General features: G+C 40.7%; 1 protein-coding gene across 8 annotated transcripts in view; it reads left to right on the top strand.

Annotated features, from left to right (window-relative positions):
* Window positions 1–17,469, top strand: part of lipeb (lipase, hormone-sensitive b) — a 31,624-nt gene that overhangs the window by 4,466 nt on the left and 9,689 nt on the right. For 3 of the 8 annotated variants that reach the window (XM_058053231.1, XM_058053230.1, XM_058053238.1), the window contains 10 exons: window positions 866–903; window positions 4,879–5,120; window positions 7,996–8,280; window positions 8,658–8,748; window positions 9,846–9,872; window positions 10,434–10,579; window positions 11,817–12,002; window positions 12,756–12,908; window positions 15,330–15,474; window positions 17,048–17,275. In XM_058053231.1, the coding sequence (XP_057909214.1) occupies window positions 866–903; window positions 4,879–5,120; window positions 7,996–8,280; window positions 8,658–8,748; window positions 9,846–9,872; window positions 10,434–10,579; window positions 11,817–12,002; window positions 12,756–12,908; window positions 15,330–15,474; window positions 17,048–17,275 (1,541 nt within the window). The remainder of the gene's footprint in view (window positions 1–865; window positions 904–4,878; window positions 5,121–7,995; window positions 8,281–8,657; window positions 8,749–9,845; window positions 9,873–10,433; window positions 10,580–11,816; window positions 12,003–12,755; window positions 12,909–15,329; window positions 15,475–17,047; window positions 17,276–17,469) is intronic. The other 5 variants (XM_058053233.1, XM_058053232.1, XM_058053234.1 and 2 more) reach the window with 3 other exon arrangements.

Raw genomic sequence — 17,469 nt, 5'->3', positions numbered from 1 at the left:
AAAATACACACTCCTACTATTCCGTGCTTAACATATTGGGTCACGCTATTATAGTGACCACATGGGTGGGCTCTGTTGGGGCACTGTTTGATCATGTGGTGGGGCACAGTCTGGAATGAACTGCTTGTATTGGAGTGCCAATATCATAGATTTTAGATGCAGGCCGATATAATCCAATACTTGTTTTAGTGTTATTATCCGCCTGATATCCATTATGAATATTGACTGGAGACATTCCAACCTTTTCGTGAGAAAACTGTCAAGCTTGCCATAACCTATTAATGTTAACAATATTATTAACAATATTATTATTGTTCAATGAATGGCAACAAGTGGGAATTGTATAATTTCCCAGCGGCACAGTGTTTCCAAATCACTACTCTACTCTAAATGATCATTTACTGACTATGAAATATCATATCTGAAGGTGTTTGTTTGTGGTTAAGAATGACAGAATGGAGAACAGAGGGCACAATGTGAGGGAAAACAAACAATGTTTTTATGGCCTCTTCGCTGGTTTGTTCCCCCAACCCCCCCAAACCAAAGTCATCTGCCAATTGGGTTTAATGTCAGACGGAGTCACACGCAGCAAACCACCAATGGCGAATTGAGTCAGAGAGCTTTGGTTCAGACGGCTTCTAAAAGCAGCATTGGGGACAGAGTTGAGAGGACACACGAGGAGAACGCGTTGTCTTTGGGAATCTTCTGACAAGTTGACTCTCATACGAAGGGGAGGGCAAAACCAGGAAACCCTCCCCCAGCCATCTTTTCTATCTCTTTCCCTGTGGGCCATCCCTTCCTCATCTGTGTCTCACTTGCTCTGCTTTCATTCACTCATTCTCTGTTTCTTCTCCACGCTTACAAGAGAGGACACATACAAGGACAGCTTGAATCTGGATGCGGGTAAACACTTGTTTTTTGTTGTATTTTTCTTTCAATGCTTTTAGTTTCACACTACGCTAAACAGCCACACTAATACGAGCAATAAACAGGCTGTCATTCATTTTTTATGAGAAGGAAATCAAGGGCCGCTTAAGATATGCAGTCGTCTGCTGACCACAAATGGAGAAGACCATGTACAGTTTGTTCTTGCACGTAGTGACCACAACCTTAGGTCCATCTCATGCAATAGTGATTCCCAATCGCAGTGCCGCGGCACAGCAGTTTTTGTATGACAACTCAATAGATTTGCCGTAATAATCTACTCTCTCCTAAGTGGTTTTAAAGTTATTTTACTATTTATTCACTACAAATACAGTAAACCTCGGATATATCGGACTCCGATATTCGCTCACAACGGACAGATAAAAAAGAACCGATTTTTCTGTAATGCATTTCCAATAAAAATTCATTGCATATATCGGATTTTTTATAACGGATTTCGCCTATTTCGGACAAAATCTCCAGTCCCGTTCCAATGCATTTCCATTAAATTTCCCTCGCATATATCGGATGGCCGCATCGTTATGCTAATCTTGTTGATGTCACTGGCTATTGTCTTTCTCCTGGCTCCAGATTTAGGACAAATATAAAAGTGAGTGACGTCAATAATACTAGCACAGCAGTGAATGAGATCTTAACCTCACTATTGGAAATAACGTAGGCCTGACGGGCGTAACAGGGCCTAGCTTAATTAACAATTTGTTATGCTCAGAGTCCAATAAAGTTAAATTATCATTACCTTACATCTCTTTTCATTGCCCAGTCCAGGTACATTGGAAACATAGTCAAGGAAGTGCCTTTTTATAACGGATAAAATCCGATTTACGCATATACCGGATATAAATCCGATATATGCGTAAAACGGACATTTTCCGGTATACGCATATAACGGATTTCGCTTATATCGGACAAAACCAGTGGGAACAATTGAATCCGATATATCCAAGGTTTACTGTAATATATAGTTGGCCATCAATTTAAATAAGCCACGTCATACATATTAATGTATTTTAAAAAAATCACCATTATATCACTATATGGTTACATTACTTTACACTTCTGTTAAAAAATAAAAATAATTTAAAAAATCCTATCTGGAAGATGGGAAGTGAACAAATGTAACAGTAACAGATGGTGTAGGATTTAATAAGCTTTGCTACTGTGGAACTGTGAGTTGATTTATGTGATGTATTCCATTGTAACATGATGCATGTTTAAAGAAAATTAAACCATTACCATAATTGGTTAAAAATAATGTCATTAGTTTGAGGCAGTGTGTAACTCATAGTCACATGGCTGGAGGTACATAGTGTAATTAACCTGAGTATCCACCTGTTGCCAGTCAGGCAATGTTTTTGTTTGGTTGTGTGTTTAGAGATTATTCTTATGTAAATGATGTACCTTGGCTAAATAAAGGTTGGGAATCACCAAGGAATGCCATACAAGAGCTGTAACTAATATACAAACAGGTGGTTGGGTATGTTATTAGCTACACAAGAGGGGCCCAAACTAGCTGTTGTGTACCACTGAAAACTACTAAATGAACACTAGTAAACATGAACGTGTCATTTTAAAATGCTCTGACCTAAACTAACACTGTACCCTTCACTATAGTGTTGAAGAGTTTGTTAAAAATACATTCATATATTCTAAATCACACCACAAATTAATCTTTTACCGCATTAATTGATTAGTCCTACCCGAAAATTATTTTTCACTGCCATTTTTTCAAATTGTATCTTTTATGGAATTAAACTTGACTCACAGAGGTGTGATACAAAAGCCAGATGGTCTTGCTGTGTATTAAAAAAGTAAATTCAGCAATACTTGGGTTGCATTATTTTTTTAATGTCTAGAGAGCTATTTTTATAACCATATTCAATTCCAGGAATTAATATTACAACAAAAGCTTAGTATTTATAAAAATAAAAAAAAAGAGGATTGGATCAGAAGCCAAAAATATGAATCGGAACATCCCTACTAATAAGTCAAAGTAGAGCATTTAATATTTTTATGGTTTAGCAAACTTCTTTTTACACTTGCATGCCTGTTACGAATGTCAATTTCAATTTGAGATAGTTAATTTTACATTAAAGTTATAAGTGTTTTATGGGTATTTTATTGTTTTTATGTATGAATATAGGGGTGTCCAAACTTTTTCCACTGATGGCTGCATACAGAAAAAGTAAAAAAATGCATTAGAGGTGACAAAGCAAATTAATAATAGTGTATTTAATAATACTGTTATTTGTAGAATCTGCAAAGGGTAAAAAAAAAAAAAAAAAAAAAAATATATATATATATATATATATATATATATATATATATATATATATATGTTTTTTGCGCTTGTATGGCAGTAGACGTGTACGTAAAAATGCTACTTAAAACGCTGTATGTGCAGTTTATAGAAGTTTTTCAAGTTTTCTGATAGTAACACTACAAAATCCCAGCAGACTGGTGAGCAGAATAATGTAATGTTTGTGTGAAATCATGGGATGACTGCAAATGTCAGTGAGTGCGTGTTCCCTCCACAACACTGCAGGCCCCAATCCGCCCCATTAAGCCTTGCAGGATTACTGTTTGAAGGGTGGACTTCACAGCATCTCTGCGACAAATCGACCAAGGCAAATAACCACACGCTTACAGCATATCTCATAACCCAATACCTGTAGGAACATTCATTGCGGACTGATCGTCATACCTGCATGTGCAAAGACAAAAATGTCTATGAGTTATGAATATAAACAACTGTTAGACTTATGGCAGCTGCCTCTGATATGGCTCTCATATGGCATGAGCTAATGATGGTGAGGCATAATCATTCATTTAACCTACATCCATTTTCTGTCCAACTTGTCCATACTAGCATCACGGGGGTATACTGGAACCTACTAATTAAACTTAGCAAATCAATTGACAAAGTTTTTTTTTTTTTTTTCATGAGGAAAATACAGAACTTGAGTTTGTCTGTGTAAGCATAGCAACCATGTGATATAGTATTTACGGGTTAAGGTTACAAACAGTTCCTCAGAGTATATCGTGTTGTGGAAATCGATCCAGGATAGATCTGCGTGGGATCATTTGGGATCAAAGTGATGCTGCATGGCATTGACACAAAACATTTCCCAGCTGTGTGTGTATCTGTTGTATCCATTTGCACATCCGCCTCGGGGCTCTAATTATTAGGGATGCTCCAATCAGGATTTTATGCTGCCGATTCCAATACCAGTTGTCCATGACTGAAATCGTCCAATATCGATCACATGCATTAATTATACACAATTTATGATGATTGCTATTTGGCAGGGGAATGTGATTTATTTTATTTTGTTTTCATGGAAACTAGAATTCCTGGCTGCACCTCAGCTATTGGTTACAGAAGAACCATAAAATCACCTTAATTTTGACTTAGGTTGTGGAGAGTATATCACATGTGAAACTACTGGGTACTACCGGGTACGTGAGGGAGCACTCAGCGAACCCGTGTCTTCCATGGCTAAGAGAGGCCGGTCATCTTCTCCAACAAATTCAATTATTTTTCTGGTTATTTTCGTTCATTCTGACTGCCATGCACATACGGGCGAGTGTTTGCTGCCATTTGACTGGTGATCACACCATGGGACTCAAACACATGGCAGACATTATTGTTTTTGTTTTGGCACGGAAAGTGGGAGCAGGACGCTGGCCAAGATATTAGTTAGCGTGATACACTACACTGCGGGCTGTAGTAGTACTACCTTCATGGAAAGGCATATATCAATAATGTGATTTTCATGGAAATATGCTGATACTGATTGGTGACTGATGGATCAGAGCATCCCTACTCATTTATAATACTTTATGTTTTTTTCCCGTGTATGATTTGAGAGAAGCACTGGCTTACACAAAGACTTCCCAGTTTGACTTATGCTTTCTCTGTGTTTTGACCTCCAGTGATGGACACCAAGGCGGTTTTTGTGGCCCTGTACAATGTCTGCGAGGAGAACGCCACCTTCTTCTCGGGAGGGGCCAAAGGGCCACAGGGTGATGCTGCCAGACGGCTGGTGGACACCATGAAGCTGATCCAGGAACACGCTCGCAGCCTGGAGCCTGTCATCTCTGGCTTTGCCTCCGTCTACCACCATTTCGACTTTGACCCACACATACCCGCCAACGGCTATCGCTCACTAGTCAAGGTAAGATGCAGGATGCATTTGTTGCTCTGTCTGAGCATTCTATATTACTACTACACATTCACTGTGAGAAATTGCTCTTTGGATTCATATGACTTTGTTTCAAGGTCGGCCCATTTGTTTTACAGATTGATTTTATGTTAGAAATCGGGTTAGATAAATTCCTGCAGCAGCACTGCATTTTATCTCCCCCAGTTATTGATGAAACATCATGACCTTCGCAAAGCTGTAGCCTACCACAACTGAGTCTGCATCGTTTTAAATCCCTCTTATTCCCACAATAGTCTTAAATAATCTGCAACACACCTTGACACATATGTTCACTTTTACACGTCAACCCATTTATTTCCCCAAACTTCAAGCTTATCAAATTAATTAATTAAAGAATTAAACTTTAATCGATATAACTTTTTCGCTTCTGGGCCGATTCCAATATTGCAATACCGATATTGATCGAATCTGAATCAGTACAGATTATACATACTTTTTTTAAGTTGTCTAGTAGCGTGAAATGTTAGAAAAGGTGTGATCTACTGCTATTACTCAAACAGAGAATAATCAGCAACAGGAGGTATGAAAAAACTGTTCCATTTACTTCTTAATGCATCTGTTGTATAGTTTTATCGACAATGGGCATCATGTAGTGAGGCTTGAGGTGCTCAATGAGGCATTTTCTCTTCCAGTCGATGACTTTTTGCCATCCTGTGGAAGCCGGGGTGATGTGAAAGCCTTCTTCAAATACACGATTAGATTGGTCGTATTACCCTTTCCCGGGTTCTGTGTCACCGCGGGAAACTTATACATGACAAGTCTTGCACTTGGATTCAAACGAGGAACACAGCCACAACACTGCTACTCTTTGCTAAAAACATGCAAGCACAAGCTGGTGATTTTTTTTGCCCTTAATCTGTGTAAAAAAAAATTGTCACAATCCTGAATTTAATTTGATGCATATTTTGAAGTAATGTGAATACATGGAAAGTAAACTGTTGAATAATTATTGCTTTCAGTTGAAGAATAAAATAATATGACATTGATAAACATCGTCATTAAATAGAAATCTGTCCTGCTCAACTAAAAACAAAATAAATCCAATGCCCAGTCTGCAGGGGTCTCCAACATTCATCACTATTAGAGCTGTCAGCTATTTCATTATGTGTGGCCATCACCTTTATGTGATGTATGCATATAGTTAGTATGTACCCCAGGAACGTGATATCCACTTGTGGATTCCCCATGGCACAAAACCAAGCTCTGAACTAACCACATTGATTATTAGTCTCGAAAAACAAAATGTCACTGTGGTAAAAAAGTGACATTTGGAGTCTGAAGACCATAAGCTAGGTGGATAACACTAGCTAGCTGCCGCCAATGCAAAGTACAGCTGACTGCTAGGCAAAGAGTGTAAACAAAGATAATACAAACATACTGGCATCGATCGATGTAGTCTGTGTCAAGCTCAATATGAAACACGTCATTTTGTTGGCAACCCGACGTGACACCGCAGACGCACGCCGATTGGTTTTTGTGTGTAGCTTTGGCGTTCATTGACACACGCTGATCATGTGTTATTTACACAAAAGTCAGACTATATTGATTGGTGGCCGATCAATTGTAGCATCCCCAAATGAAAGAGTTAATGATCTCTTGACCCCTGTCAAGGCCTAACCGTATTTACCTAGAGCATCTGTGTGAGAATAAAAACTCCTATGTCTTTGTCCCCCATGCCATCAAACTGTACAAGAAAGGAGGACAACAGACATAGAAGATGGGGAGGAGTACTGAACCATGAGAATTAAGATAAGATAAGATATGCCTTTATTCGTCCCTCAGTGGGGAAATTTGCATTGCACAGCAGCAAGAGTACAGAGTCAGTTAAGCAGTAAAAAATACACAATATAAAAAAATAAACAATATAAACAACCCAAGTATTAACAAATCAACAATTTTACCCAGAGTTATATACAAATACAGTTTGCAGATAATATGAAATGAGATGAAATATATGACCAGTCTATACACAATGAGTTCTTGCTAGAGAGTTAATATGAGGCATTATAGAAATACTTAATTAGACAGGAAGTGTTTCCAAGTGTTCAGGAAAGGGGGAGTATTCAGACCAGACACGCATGACACCTCCATAAGCCCAGGGAGTGTACATTACCACCACAAGGGCCAGGTGTGGACCACTTATCTATGATCATGATTGTTATGGTTTGAAAAAAAAATCACCATTATATCACTATATGGTTAAGTTGAAAAAATTACAAATAATTTAAAAAATCTTACCTGGAAGATGGGAAGTGAACTAACATAACAGTAACAGATGGTGTAGGATTTAATAAGCTTTGCTTCTGTGGAACTGTGAGTTGATTTATGTGATGTATTCCATTGTAACATGATGCATGTTCAAATAAAAATAAACCATTACCATAATTGCTTAAAAATAATATCATTAGTTTGAGGCGGTGTGTAACTCATAGTTTTAAAAATATGTATTGTGAAATTGTCTAGGGGGGTGGGCATCATTACGTACGCCCAGGGCGTCAATCAACCCAGAAGCACCACTGTCAACAAGCTGCTGCTCAGGCTTTGACGCTCGATAGTGCTTAGAAGACAGAGCCTTCAAACATTCTTTCATCATATGATAACATTCCAATGTGGTCCAGGGACCATTTGTGGCTTGTTTTTGTGGGTGTGTGTCACATTATTGAAATAAATTACCGTAAACAAAAAAAAAATCTAGCACAAATGGGGAAAAATAGAGGATGCCAAAAAGCTTTGTGGAAAATGTTTGGACGGTCCTGACATATTGTACATAAGACTGATTCAATGACAGAAAATAAAAAAAAATCACTGTATTCTCAACTTTTTCAAGGTGGTGCGTTGCTGCCTTCTCCACATCATCCACAAGGGGCGCTACATCACCGCCAACCGCCGCAGCATCTTCTTCCGCGTTGCCCACAACGCTGGAGAAATGGAGGCGTACTGCAATGCTCTATGCCAACTGCGGGCGCTGCTCTACTTGGCCCAACGAATGCTGCACGATAACAGCCACGGTGAACTCTTCTTTCGGGACGAATGTGGCCTCAGCGAGAGCTTCGTACGTGAATACAGCTCCATGCACAAGGGCTGCTTCTATGGACGCTGCCTGGGATTTCAGGTGGGACGCTAATTGAAGAACTGTTGATGCTAAAGCGTGAAAGGAATATGCTTCATAGTTTTGACCTTAAAGCATAAAGTTCAATGTAAAACATAAACATACCTGCATGGTACGCTTTGTTTGTTTGTAGTGGGACATCTTCCTCCATCTTGGAAATCATTTATTAAATGTTTCCACATACCTCCTGCAATTTAAAAAAAAAAATGCTTACAAATCACTGACAAAAATACAGTCTTATAGTGTCTTTATGATGTAGTTAAAATATCCTCTGTCCATCGTAAGCTGCTGTTGCTTGCCTTTTCAAAGTGAAAGTCTGATTATAGCGCCGAAAAGGTCACCGTTGACTGCATTCGTCTTTTTCCATCTCCTCCCAATAGTTCACACCAGCCATCCGACCCTCTCTGCAGACCATAGCCATAGGACTTGTGGCCTTTGGAGAGAACTACAGACGGCATCAGTCAGGAATAGGTCAGCATCGTCTTCATTGTCATTCATAGGACCTTCTCTTCTCATTCTCACCTCGCCTCCTCCGCGGTGCTCCTTGACCCCTCCTTTTACGTTTTTTTTTTAATGCTATATGTTAGATGTTAGATAGTTATATGCTCTTTCATGCTTTGGAAATGCAAAGTGCTAGCCTGCAATCTTGTAAATACAAGAACAGCCTTCACTAAACATTTATACAAAACACACAAGCGCACATTTGGTAACTTGACATTTCACGTGCCCTTTTGAATTTGCATATGTATGCTGATATATGTCAGAAATGCCATAAAAATCTGATGGAATATAACAGAATGTGCATACCTAGTTGTTGTGAGCAAATTGGGTGTAATTAAACAAAGTGCTCCTGAAAAAAGGGGACACAAGCACATAATAATAATATTAATGATTAATAGGGCTGCACGCTGATTGAGTGGTTAGCGCGCAGATCTCACAGCTAAGAGACCAGGGTTCAATTCCACCCTCGGCCATCTCCGTGTGGAGTTTGCATGTTCTCCTCGTGCATGCGTGGGTTTTCTCCGGTTTCCTCCCACATTCCAAAAACATGCTAGGTTAATTGGCGACTCCAAATTGTCCATAGGTATGAATGTGAGTGTGAATGGTTGTTTGTCTATATGTGCCCTGTGATTGACTGGCGACCAGTCCATGGTGTACCCCGCCTCTCGCCCAAAAGACAGCTGGGATAGGCTCCAGCACCCCCGCAACCCTCGTGAGGAAAAGCGGTAGAAAATGAATGAATGAATGACTTAAGCGTAAAATGGTTTGCATTTATACTTGTATTTTTTTTTCATTTTTATGCATAAAGTCATGCCTGAAATCAAATATTTAGGAGCATTCATCTTAAAAAGAAGCTTAATAAGTTACCCGATGCAGGTCTTTAATTAAGGGGACGTTAAATGACGCTAAATTACGTTAAATTATGTTAAATGATGCTAAATGACGTTACTGTCACACACACAATTGAAACGTGGTTACATGAATCTCAGCATCCATTCAACAAACATTTCACAACATTTCACATTTCAACTTTCACTGTATTTCCTGTGCTCTCTGCTTCACGACAGTGGAGGCAGGAGGTATTGCACCCTATGGTGAGTGTACTATGTAGTGAGCATCCTCACTCCTTTTGTAGTACTGAGGGCTGATGAGCCTCTTTAGTACCTTTGTACTCATCCATATAGCAGGCTGTACTCCTGTAAAAAACGTTTATATAGATACAGTATAGTATATAGTTATAGCTTGTGGGTTGTGATACAAATACTTGTGATTTACTGTCCATCCTTACAAACAACGAGAAGCAAAACACCTCAAGCAAGGCTGTGCTATACACCGAAATGCTTTTGTTTCAGTGTTGCATGAGCAGCATAGACATAAACCATTTATATGATAAGTTTATAGCACTGTGAGTCAGTAAAATATTGTTTGTTCAAGCCTTCAGACACATCTCAAAGGTTTGGCGTGTTTCTCATGATGATCTTTCTCCCACCTAAATGAGTTTCTTCTTGTTCTTTCTGAGCCTTTATTCATCTCTGTTGATTAGTTTTATTTATTCCTTGTTCCTTGCCATCTCCTAACACACACACTGCAACACAAATGCCGTGACATTTATTTTATTGTGTTGCCTCGTTTTTGTCTCACGTCCACCCCTCTAGGTGTAGCAGCCAGCTCTTTTTTTACGTCAGGCAAGTACGCCATCGATCCAGAGTTGAGAGGGGCGGAATTTGAGCGCATCACTCAGAATCTTGACGTCCATTTCTGGAAGACTTTCTGGAACATTACTGAGACTGAAGTGCTTTCGGTGAGTAGAGTCTCTGTCTCACACACACACACACACACACACACACTTTTCCACTGGACAATACCCACTAGTCTCGCCCTGATTAAAGGTCCCTTATTATGCAAAAGTGTCACCATCTATCAGTAATATATGTCCCCACAGCCTGTTTGTGAGCACCAAACGTGTGGAAAAATGTATCATTTCCCTCACTTGTTTGCTCCACTTTTCAGGGAAGAGGCACCGAAACGGTTGCTTTTGAAGTTCCGCATAATCGCATCATGGAGGAAAAACCGTCCTTGTGATCATGATGCCCCGAGCTAGATGACCTTGCCCTCTGTATACGCCCACCGCGTCATGGAAGATGACTTTGGGGGGGTGAAAAAAGACAGAATTGACAACAATGTTTGTGCCCTCCTGTCCCATTCCCTAATATTATGTTGGAAGTGCTCCTGTTGGATCCTTATCATGGCCAACAGCCACATATGGAGAAGTATTTATTATAATAAATTTGTCTAAATATTTACTTTATTATGTGGATTTCAGGGCGGCACGGCGGTCTAGTGGTTAGCGCGCAGACCTCACAGCTAGGAGACCAGGGTTCAATTCCACCCTCGGCCATCTCTGTGTGGAGTTTGCATGTTCTCCCTGTGCATGCGTGGGTTTTCTCCGGGTATTCCGGTTTCCTCCCACATTCCAAAAACATGCTAGGTTAATTGGCCACTCCAAATTGTCCATAGGTATGAATATGAATAGGTGAGTGTGAATGGTTGTTTGTCTATATGTGCCCTGTGATTGGCTGGCGACCAGTCCAGGGTGTACCCCGCCTCTCGCCCGAAGACAGCTGGGATAGGCTCCAGCACCCCCGCGACCCTCGTGAGGAAAAAGCGGTAGAAAATGAATGAATGAATGAATGTGGATTTCACAGTTTGGCAATGGAAACGTGACAGAAGATGTACAGTACTTGTGTTGTCGTTGCTAATCCACGCACTCATGCTAACTGTAGCGCCTTGTTCTAATACTAAAACCATATCAGACATACTTTACCTTCTGCTGATGAAAGCAGCCTTTCTATCATTATGCATTTGCGCCGACAGGCCGTTAGTAATAATAGAGTAGAATTCAATTTATTCTGCAGAGAGTTCATGATTTATTCATCTGGTTTCTCTTTCTCCCTCCAGTGACCTGACTTGCAGTGTAACTCTCAAGCCCCTCTTTCCCCCCCTCTGAATGTTATGTGTCTTATTTCTCCTCCATGCAGAGCCTCGCTAGTATGACATCTGTTACAGTCAAGGTAAACCGAGCATTCTCTGTGCCTCCCGTGCCCTTTGACCTCCCCCTGGCAGCCAACCACACGGCCTCTGTGACCATAGCGCCCCCGTCAGCGCACATCGGCACCGCTCCCGTTCAGATGAGACTCATCTCCTATGACTTACGGGAAGGACAGGTACTTGCAATTGCCATTCTGTTCATGGCATAGTGGCGCAGTGGAAAATACAATGAAAAGACTCCTATGATTTCATTTGAACAAAAATATGTGTTGTCTGACCTAGTTTAACTCTGTTTTTTTCCCACCGGGTCTTCTCAGGCACGCCTGCAAATTCAATTGATTCTTAATATTTCAACTTTTTATTTTTTTTCTTAACAGCAAAGCTTTGCTGGTGTTCTCAGTAATGTGGCAGTTTGTCCCAAATGTAAATCCCCATCCTTATCGCTTGCTCTCTTGTGCTGTTTTGCCTTCATACTCGGTGTCACTGACTCTTTTTTTTTTTTTGACTCTGCCTCCTTTTCTTTTTCTCTGCTCATCCTGCTTGTTTGGAACCTGGCACATAACCAGACAAGCAATCCAGCAAACACTTCTAAGTCCTTGGTCTTGCAAAAAAAAAAAAAAAACAGCACGCGCTTTATGGTGTCACAAAATTAGTCTGCGTCATTTTCTTTCTCTCTCGCTCACTCTCAATAGAATCTCATCAGCACTCCTTGTTTGCGTTACAGAATGAGAATTAGTGTGTTAATGCAGGTGCATAACGGCTACAGTAGTCAATACTACTCCCCAATGGGGCCCTAACACTTGCAGTAGAAGCGGCTCTGTTTATAATGTTGAGCCTTTGTCATAATAAGATGCTTAAAATTAAAGACATTCCCATTGTTTGGTCTGCAAAAAACTGATCAGCATTTCTTGTCTTTCTGCTCTCTCCAGGACAGCCCGACGCTGTTGGCTCTCACCCGCTCCGAGGCAGGCTCCATTTCCCTTTCACTGGGTCTGAAGACCAAGCACCTACCTTCATCCTCCTGCCTTCTCATCCACTTCCATGGGGGAGGCTTTGTGGCTCAGACATCCAAATCTCACGAGGTGATTGTTTTGGGTTTACAGTCTCATTCCAGGTTTTCCTAACTCTGAATACAAGAGCCAAGGGCAAGCACCTTGTAGTTTGCTATGTTTGCATGCAAAAACAACTGAAATGCATTCTTTCACATCCATGTGGAATCAGATGTTACTCAATACTATTACATGTAACGCATGGTTAATGTGATTTAAGTGGTCAGGAGCTCGGGAAGACCTGGGTTTGTTTCTCGGCTTGGCATCTCTGTGTGGAGTTTACATGTTCTCCCCTGCGTGCTGTAAAGGAAGTGCTATAAATATTCTCGAGACTCTTTCCTTGCACTTTGTGCCGCCATATGTAAATAGACTGTGCAGTGGTAGAGAGATGACTGTTTTTGGCTTCCTTGTGTCGTTACATCCGTCTGCAGTTGCATGATGTGCAAGACAACTTTCTGGTTCTGCAAAAGCAACCAGCGGATGAGAAGCGAGCTGTCGAGGAGAGGCTTAGGAACGCTGTCATTCTGAATTAACAAAGAACTGCTTGGCTTTTCGTTTTTTTTTTTTTCTCTCCAAGCTTTCTAATACTTAAATTTTGTTCTCCTAGACCTAAGTATGTCATGAACAAATAGCCAACAAGACTATAGACACCTCTGCCCCATGATTGCACCCTCTGAGGTATAGCTAGATTTAGACAGGTTGCCTGATCATCGCTCTTTTACCCTATAAAGTTGCTTGGACACGAGTTCCGACACCTGGTCAAGATATAGCAGCTGTTGTGGTGATGGTTGCTCGGTGATGCTGACTTGCATTGAAATGAATGACCCTCAAAGCTCCATTAGTGCACTGTTAAAGAACAGATGTGGGATGGAGTGCTTTTCATGTGTGTGTTTGTGTGCTTTTCTTGTTGTGGAAAGGAAGTGTGTGCCCCACAATAGTTTCTCTACTCATGTAAAATTAACCAGCCATGAGCGGACACTAACTCTCCGACGCATCCCTTATCTCCCTTCGTGCTATAGATGATGACGGGAAGAGCTTTTTCCGACTCTGACGCATGTTGACACTCACTACAGACTACAGCAACAACTGTTGTTCTCACATGATTGACAGTGCGCACACAATTGACACTTCATTAGGTACACTAGCACTGTCTTATGTGATCCAGTTACAAGGGCTCTGTCAAAACTGGATACACAATTTGATGAACTGGTTTTAGGAGCACCTCTGCTGACCGCACACGCTAAGTTGACTGAGCTTATTTATTATGACAGCGGGAGTCTCACACCGGCACCGCTGAGTTTTGGAGCGGCTGAATCAGCAGTTGTCGAGGTGACACTAAACTATAGACGTACCAAACTTTGCCTCATGTGGAAAAAAATAATACTTGATATCCGAACAAATGAGGACACGAGAATGTCCTTTGGTAATGACGTACACAAGAGATAATTGAGGTGACCAAGAGGGTCAGTGACCCTTTGTCTAGACCCGGGGTCTCAAACTCAATTTACCTGGGGGCCGCTGGAGCTAGGGTCTGGGCGAGGCTGGGCCGAATCAGGTTTTCCAAAAAAAAAACAAAAAAAAAACGAATATATTAAAAACAGAAAAATATACACATTTTTCAGTGCTTTGGTTCCGATTTTCTACAATAAAAGCTCTGATAAAACATTCCACTGTTCTCAAATATCTTAATTTTTCTGCACAAAATAAGATGAAAAATAAACAAATCAAGAATCAAAAAAGCAATCAATCAGTAATAAATGAATAAATATAATAAAAATAATAAAACAGCAAATAATAAAAACTTAAGAAACCACATATAGTTGGTGGGTAGACAAATTATTTTTTTCAGATTAAAATGAACAAAGCATTATTAGAGCCCTGTAGACATGACAAAACACAACTATAGTCACATTTATACTTTTTATTTACAACATATTGCGCAACTGCAAGGTCTTGAGACACATGCTAACTCGCAAACTAGAGAGCTAGCGACCTAAACAGTAGCCTTCAAGTTATTTCCTTTAAACTTCAATAGCCAAAAACTTACCACTTCCACACGGACAGGGAGGATAACTATTAACAGTTATTTAACCTTTAACATGAACATTAATCACACGTAATAATTTTTTCTGGGTACATGATACCATACAGCATCCATATCAAACTTGCGCGGGCCGCACTAACATTAAACTTTCATATCAAGGCGGGGGCCTCGTGTTTGAGACCCCTGGTCTAGACAGTAAGCTGGAAAGCAGATAGATGACATCACAGGGACGAGCGATTGTCATAACTTTTATCCTCCATAACTTCTTCACTCATCCCTCTCTTCCTCTTTATTGTGGCAGCTGTTGTCTGTCATTGCTTTAACTGCATATTAAATATTCCCTTTGAAATGTTAGCCTTGTATTCAATTCACCCGCCTCCATACCCTTTTGTTGTTGTTGTCCTGTGCAGCCCTATCTCAAGAGCTGGTCCCAGGACCTAGGCGTCCCCATTCTGTCAGTGGACTACTCCCTGGCCCCCGAGGCTCCATTTCCACGGGCCCTGGAGGAGTGCTTTTATGCGTACTGCTGGGCGCTGAGAAACCACCACCTACTAGGTACTGGCAGTACCTCACGACACACTTAACCTCTTTATAAAAATCACAAATAGTTCTATAATTAGCTTGCTACACAGAGGAAAAATTCTGCCTTTACAAATACAATAATCCCGTTTCTTCAAAGGTCACCTACTCTATTATGCAAGAGTGCAAAAACCTTTTAGTAGCCACGTTTACATGGACCCAAATATTCCAATTCCATCCGGGTTATTTGCTCAAACGGAAAGAATATAACCTTTGTATACACCTCATTCCAAAAGAAAAGTGCCAATCCGAATGAATATATAATCGGATTCACAGGGGTGGAATATTCCTTTCCACAATCCGATTGAGGTATCTTGTACCCGCGCAAACAGAAAGTTGTCAGGGTGCGTTCTTCTTTGTGGTGTTTTTCTTTGTTGTTTATTGGCGTTGGCAAGCAGCTTTCCTTTGCATTAGCGCCATCTGTGGAACAGAATCTAAACCCTTCTATACGCCATTCACAAGTCCAGTTTTACTAAAAAAGAAAATACATATCTATATAAAACATGTGCCGAGCTTAATTATAAAATATTAGCAAGATTGAACTTTATCTTTTCCTGTTCCCGGGTGCGTTCTTTCAGCGAATGCTGAGATATGACGTAACACGCAGCTCAAGACGTTCTTCGATTTTAAAAAATTGGAGGCGAGCAATCGGCATTGGACTGCTGTGGAAAGTTTGTTTTTGATTCAAACTAAATTTCAAGACTGAACGAATGAAAAACTGGCAATACGGCGTTATTCCAACAAGTGAAAGAAAAACTCGAGGAAGTCGGTATCACGTGATGTTGGTGTTTACGCTTTACTGCGCATGCCCCATTGGCTATTCTGGTTGATTATAGCGGCGCATGTAGACACGTGATTGGAATATTCCTTTCCATGTATACCATTGCTGTCGAAAAAGGGCATTCGGAAAGATTCCATTCGAAAAGAGAAAAACTTCTCATGTAAACGTGGCTAGTGTTGTTCTAACAGTAATATGTGTTTTTAATCATATCCCTCACCAGCTTGCTCCACTTTTAAGATTGACGCACAAGCGGTCACTTTTTAAGGTCAAGGGTTTCAAGAACGTCCTTCATGTTACAGATGCCATTCCACCTGCGTATACGCCCACCACTTTACAGACGACAGCCTATAAAAAGCAGGCTTTGCTACACATCTTAAAATAAAGCCTAGCACCTTGCATTAAGGGTAGATTTTGGACAGCACACTTCCAGGTCATTACGTTGGGACATCTGAGACCTATTTAAAATTGTTGAAAAATAGTAGAAAAGAGATCATTAAAAGAGAGAACTGCTTCATGAAGTTCTGCCAGTGGATCTCATTGGACTGAGCACTTAGGCAGGAAAAAATGCAGGTTATTTGGATGCAAATGGAACGAGCCCGCTTAAGCATGCATTGTCAAATAGTGATTTCTTTAGTAGGAAGGCACGAGGGAGATACAACACATATACGTTTCTGTTTTACACAGCAAAGACTTTTTTTATGTTGTTTATAGCACCTATGTGGTGCTCATAATCCAGTCACCAAGAAATACGCCCCACAATTCTTTCAGGCTGGACCGGGGAGAAAGTGTGCCTGGTGGGCGATAGTGCCGGAGGAAACCTGTGTGTGACGACATCATTGCGGGCTGCAGCCTACGGCGTTCGAATGCCAGATGGCATCGTGGCTGCCTACCCGGCCACCCTGCTGACCGCCTACGCCTCGCCCTCCCGTCTGCTCACCCTCATGGACCCCCTGTTGCCGCTCAGTGTGCTCTCCAAGTGTCTCAGCGCCTATGCAGGTACGTGTCCTACTGTTGGATGCAGTTTTGTATTCTTTGTTGTTTAAGTGATTCTGCATGATGTGTGAACCAGCTGTCAACTTCCATTACCAGATTTACTTGAATATTTCAATATTGAACAAAGCAAAATTTGTACTCAATCAGAAACCACTTCACACTCTTTATTGCTCTCTGGTTCTACCATATCTTACTTA

Source organism: Doryrhamphus excisus, chromosome 17, assembly GCF_030265055.1.
Source record: "Doryrhamphus excisus isolate RoL2022-K1 chromosome 17, RoL_Dexc_1.0, whole genome shotgun sequence".
In the NCBI taxonomy this organism is placed as follows: Eukaryota; Metazoa; Chordata; class Actinopteri; order Syngnathiformes; family Syngnathidae; genus Doryrhamphus; species Doryrhamphus excisus.
This window is presented reverse-complemented; position numbering and strand designations above follow the sequence as displayed.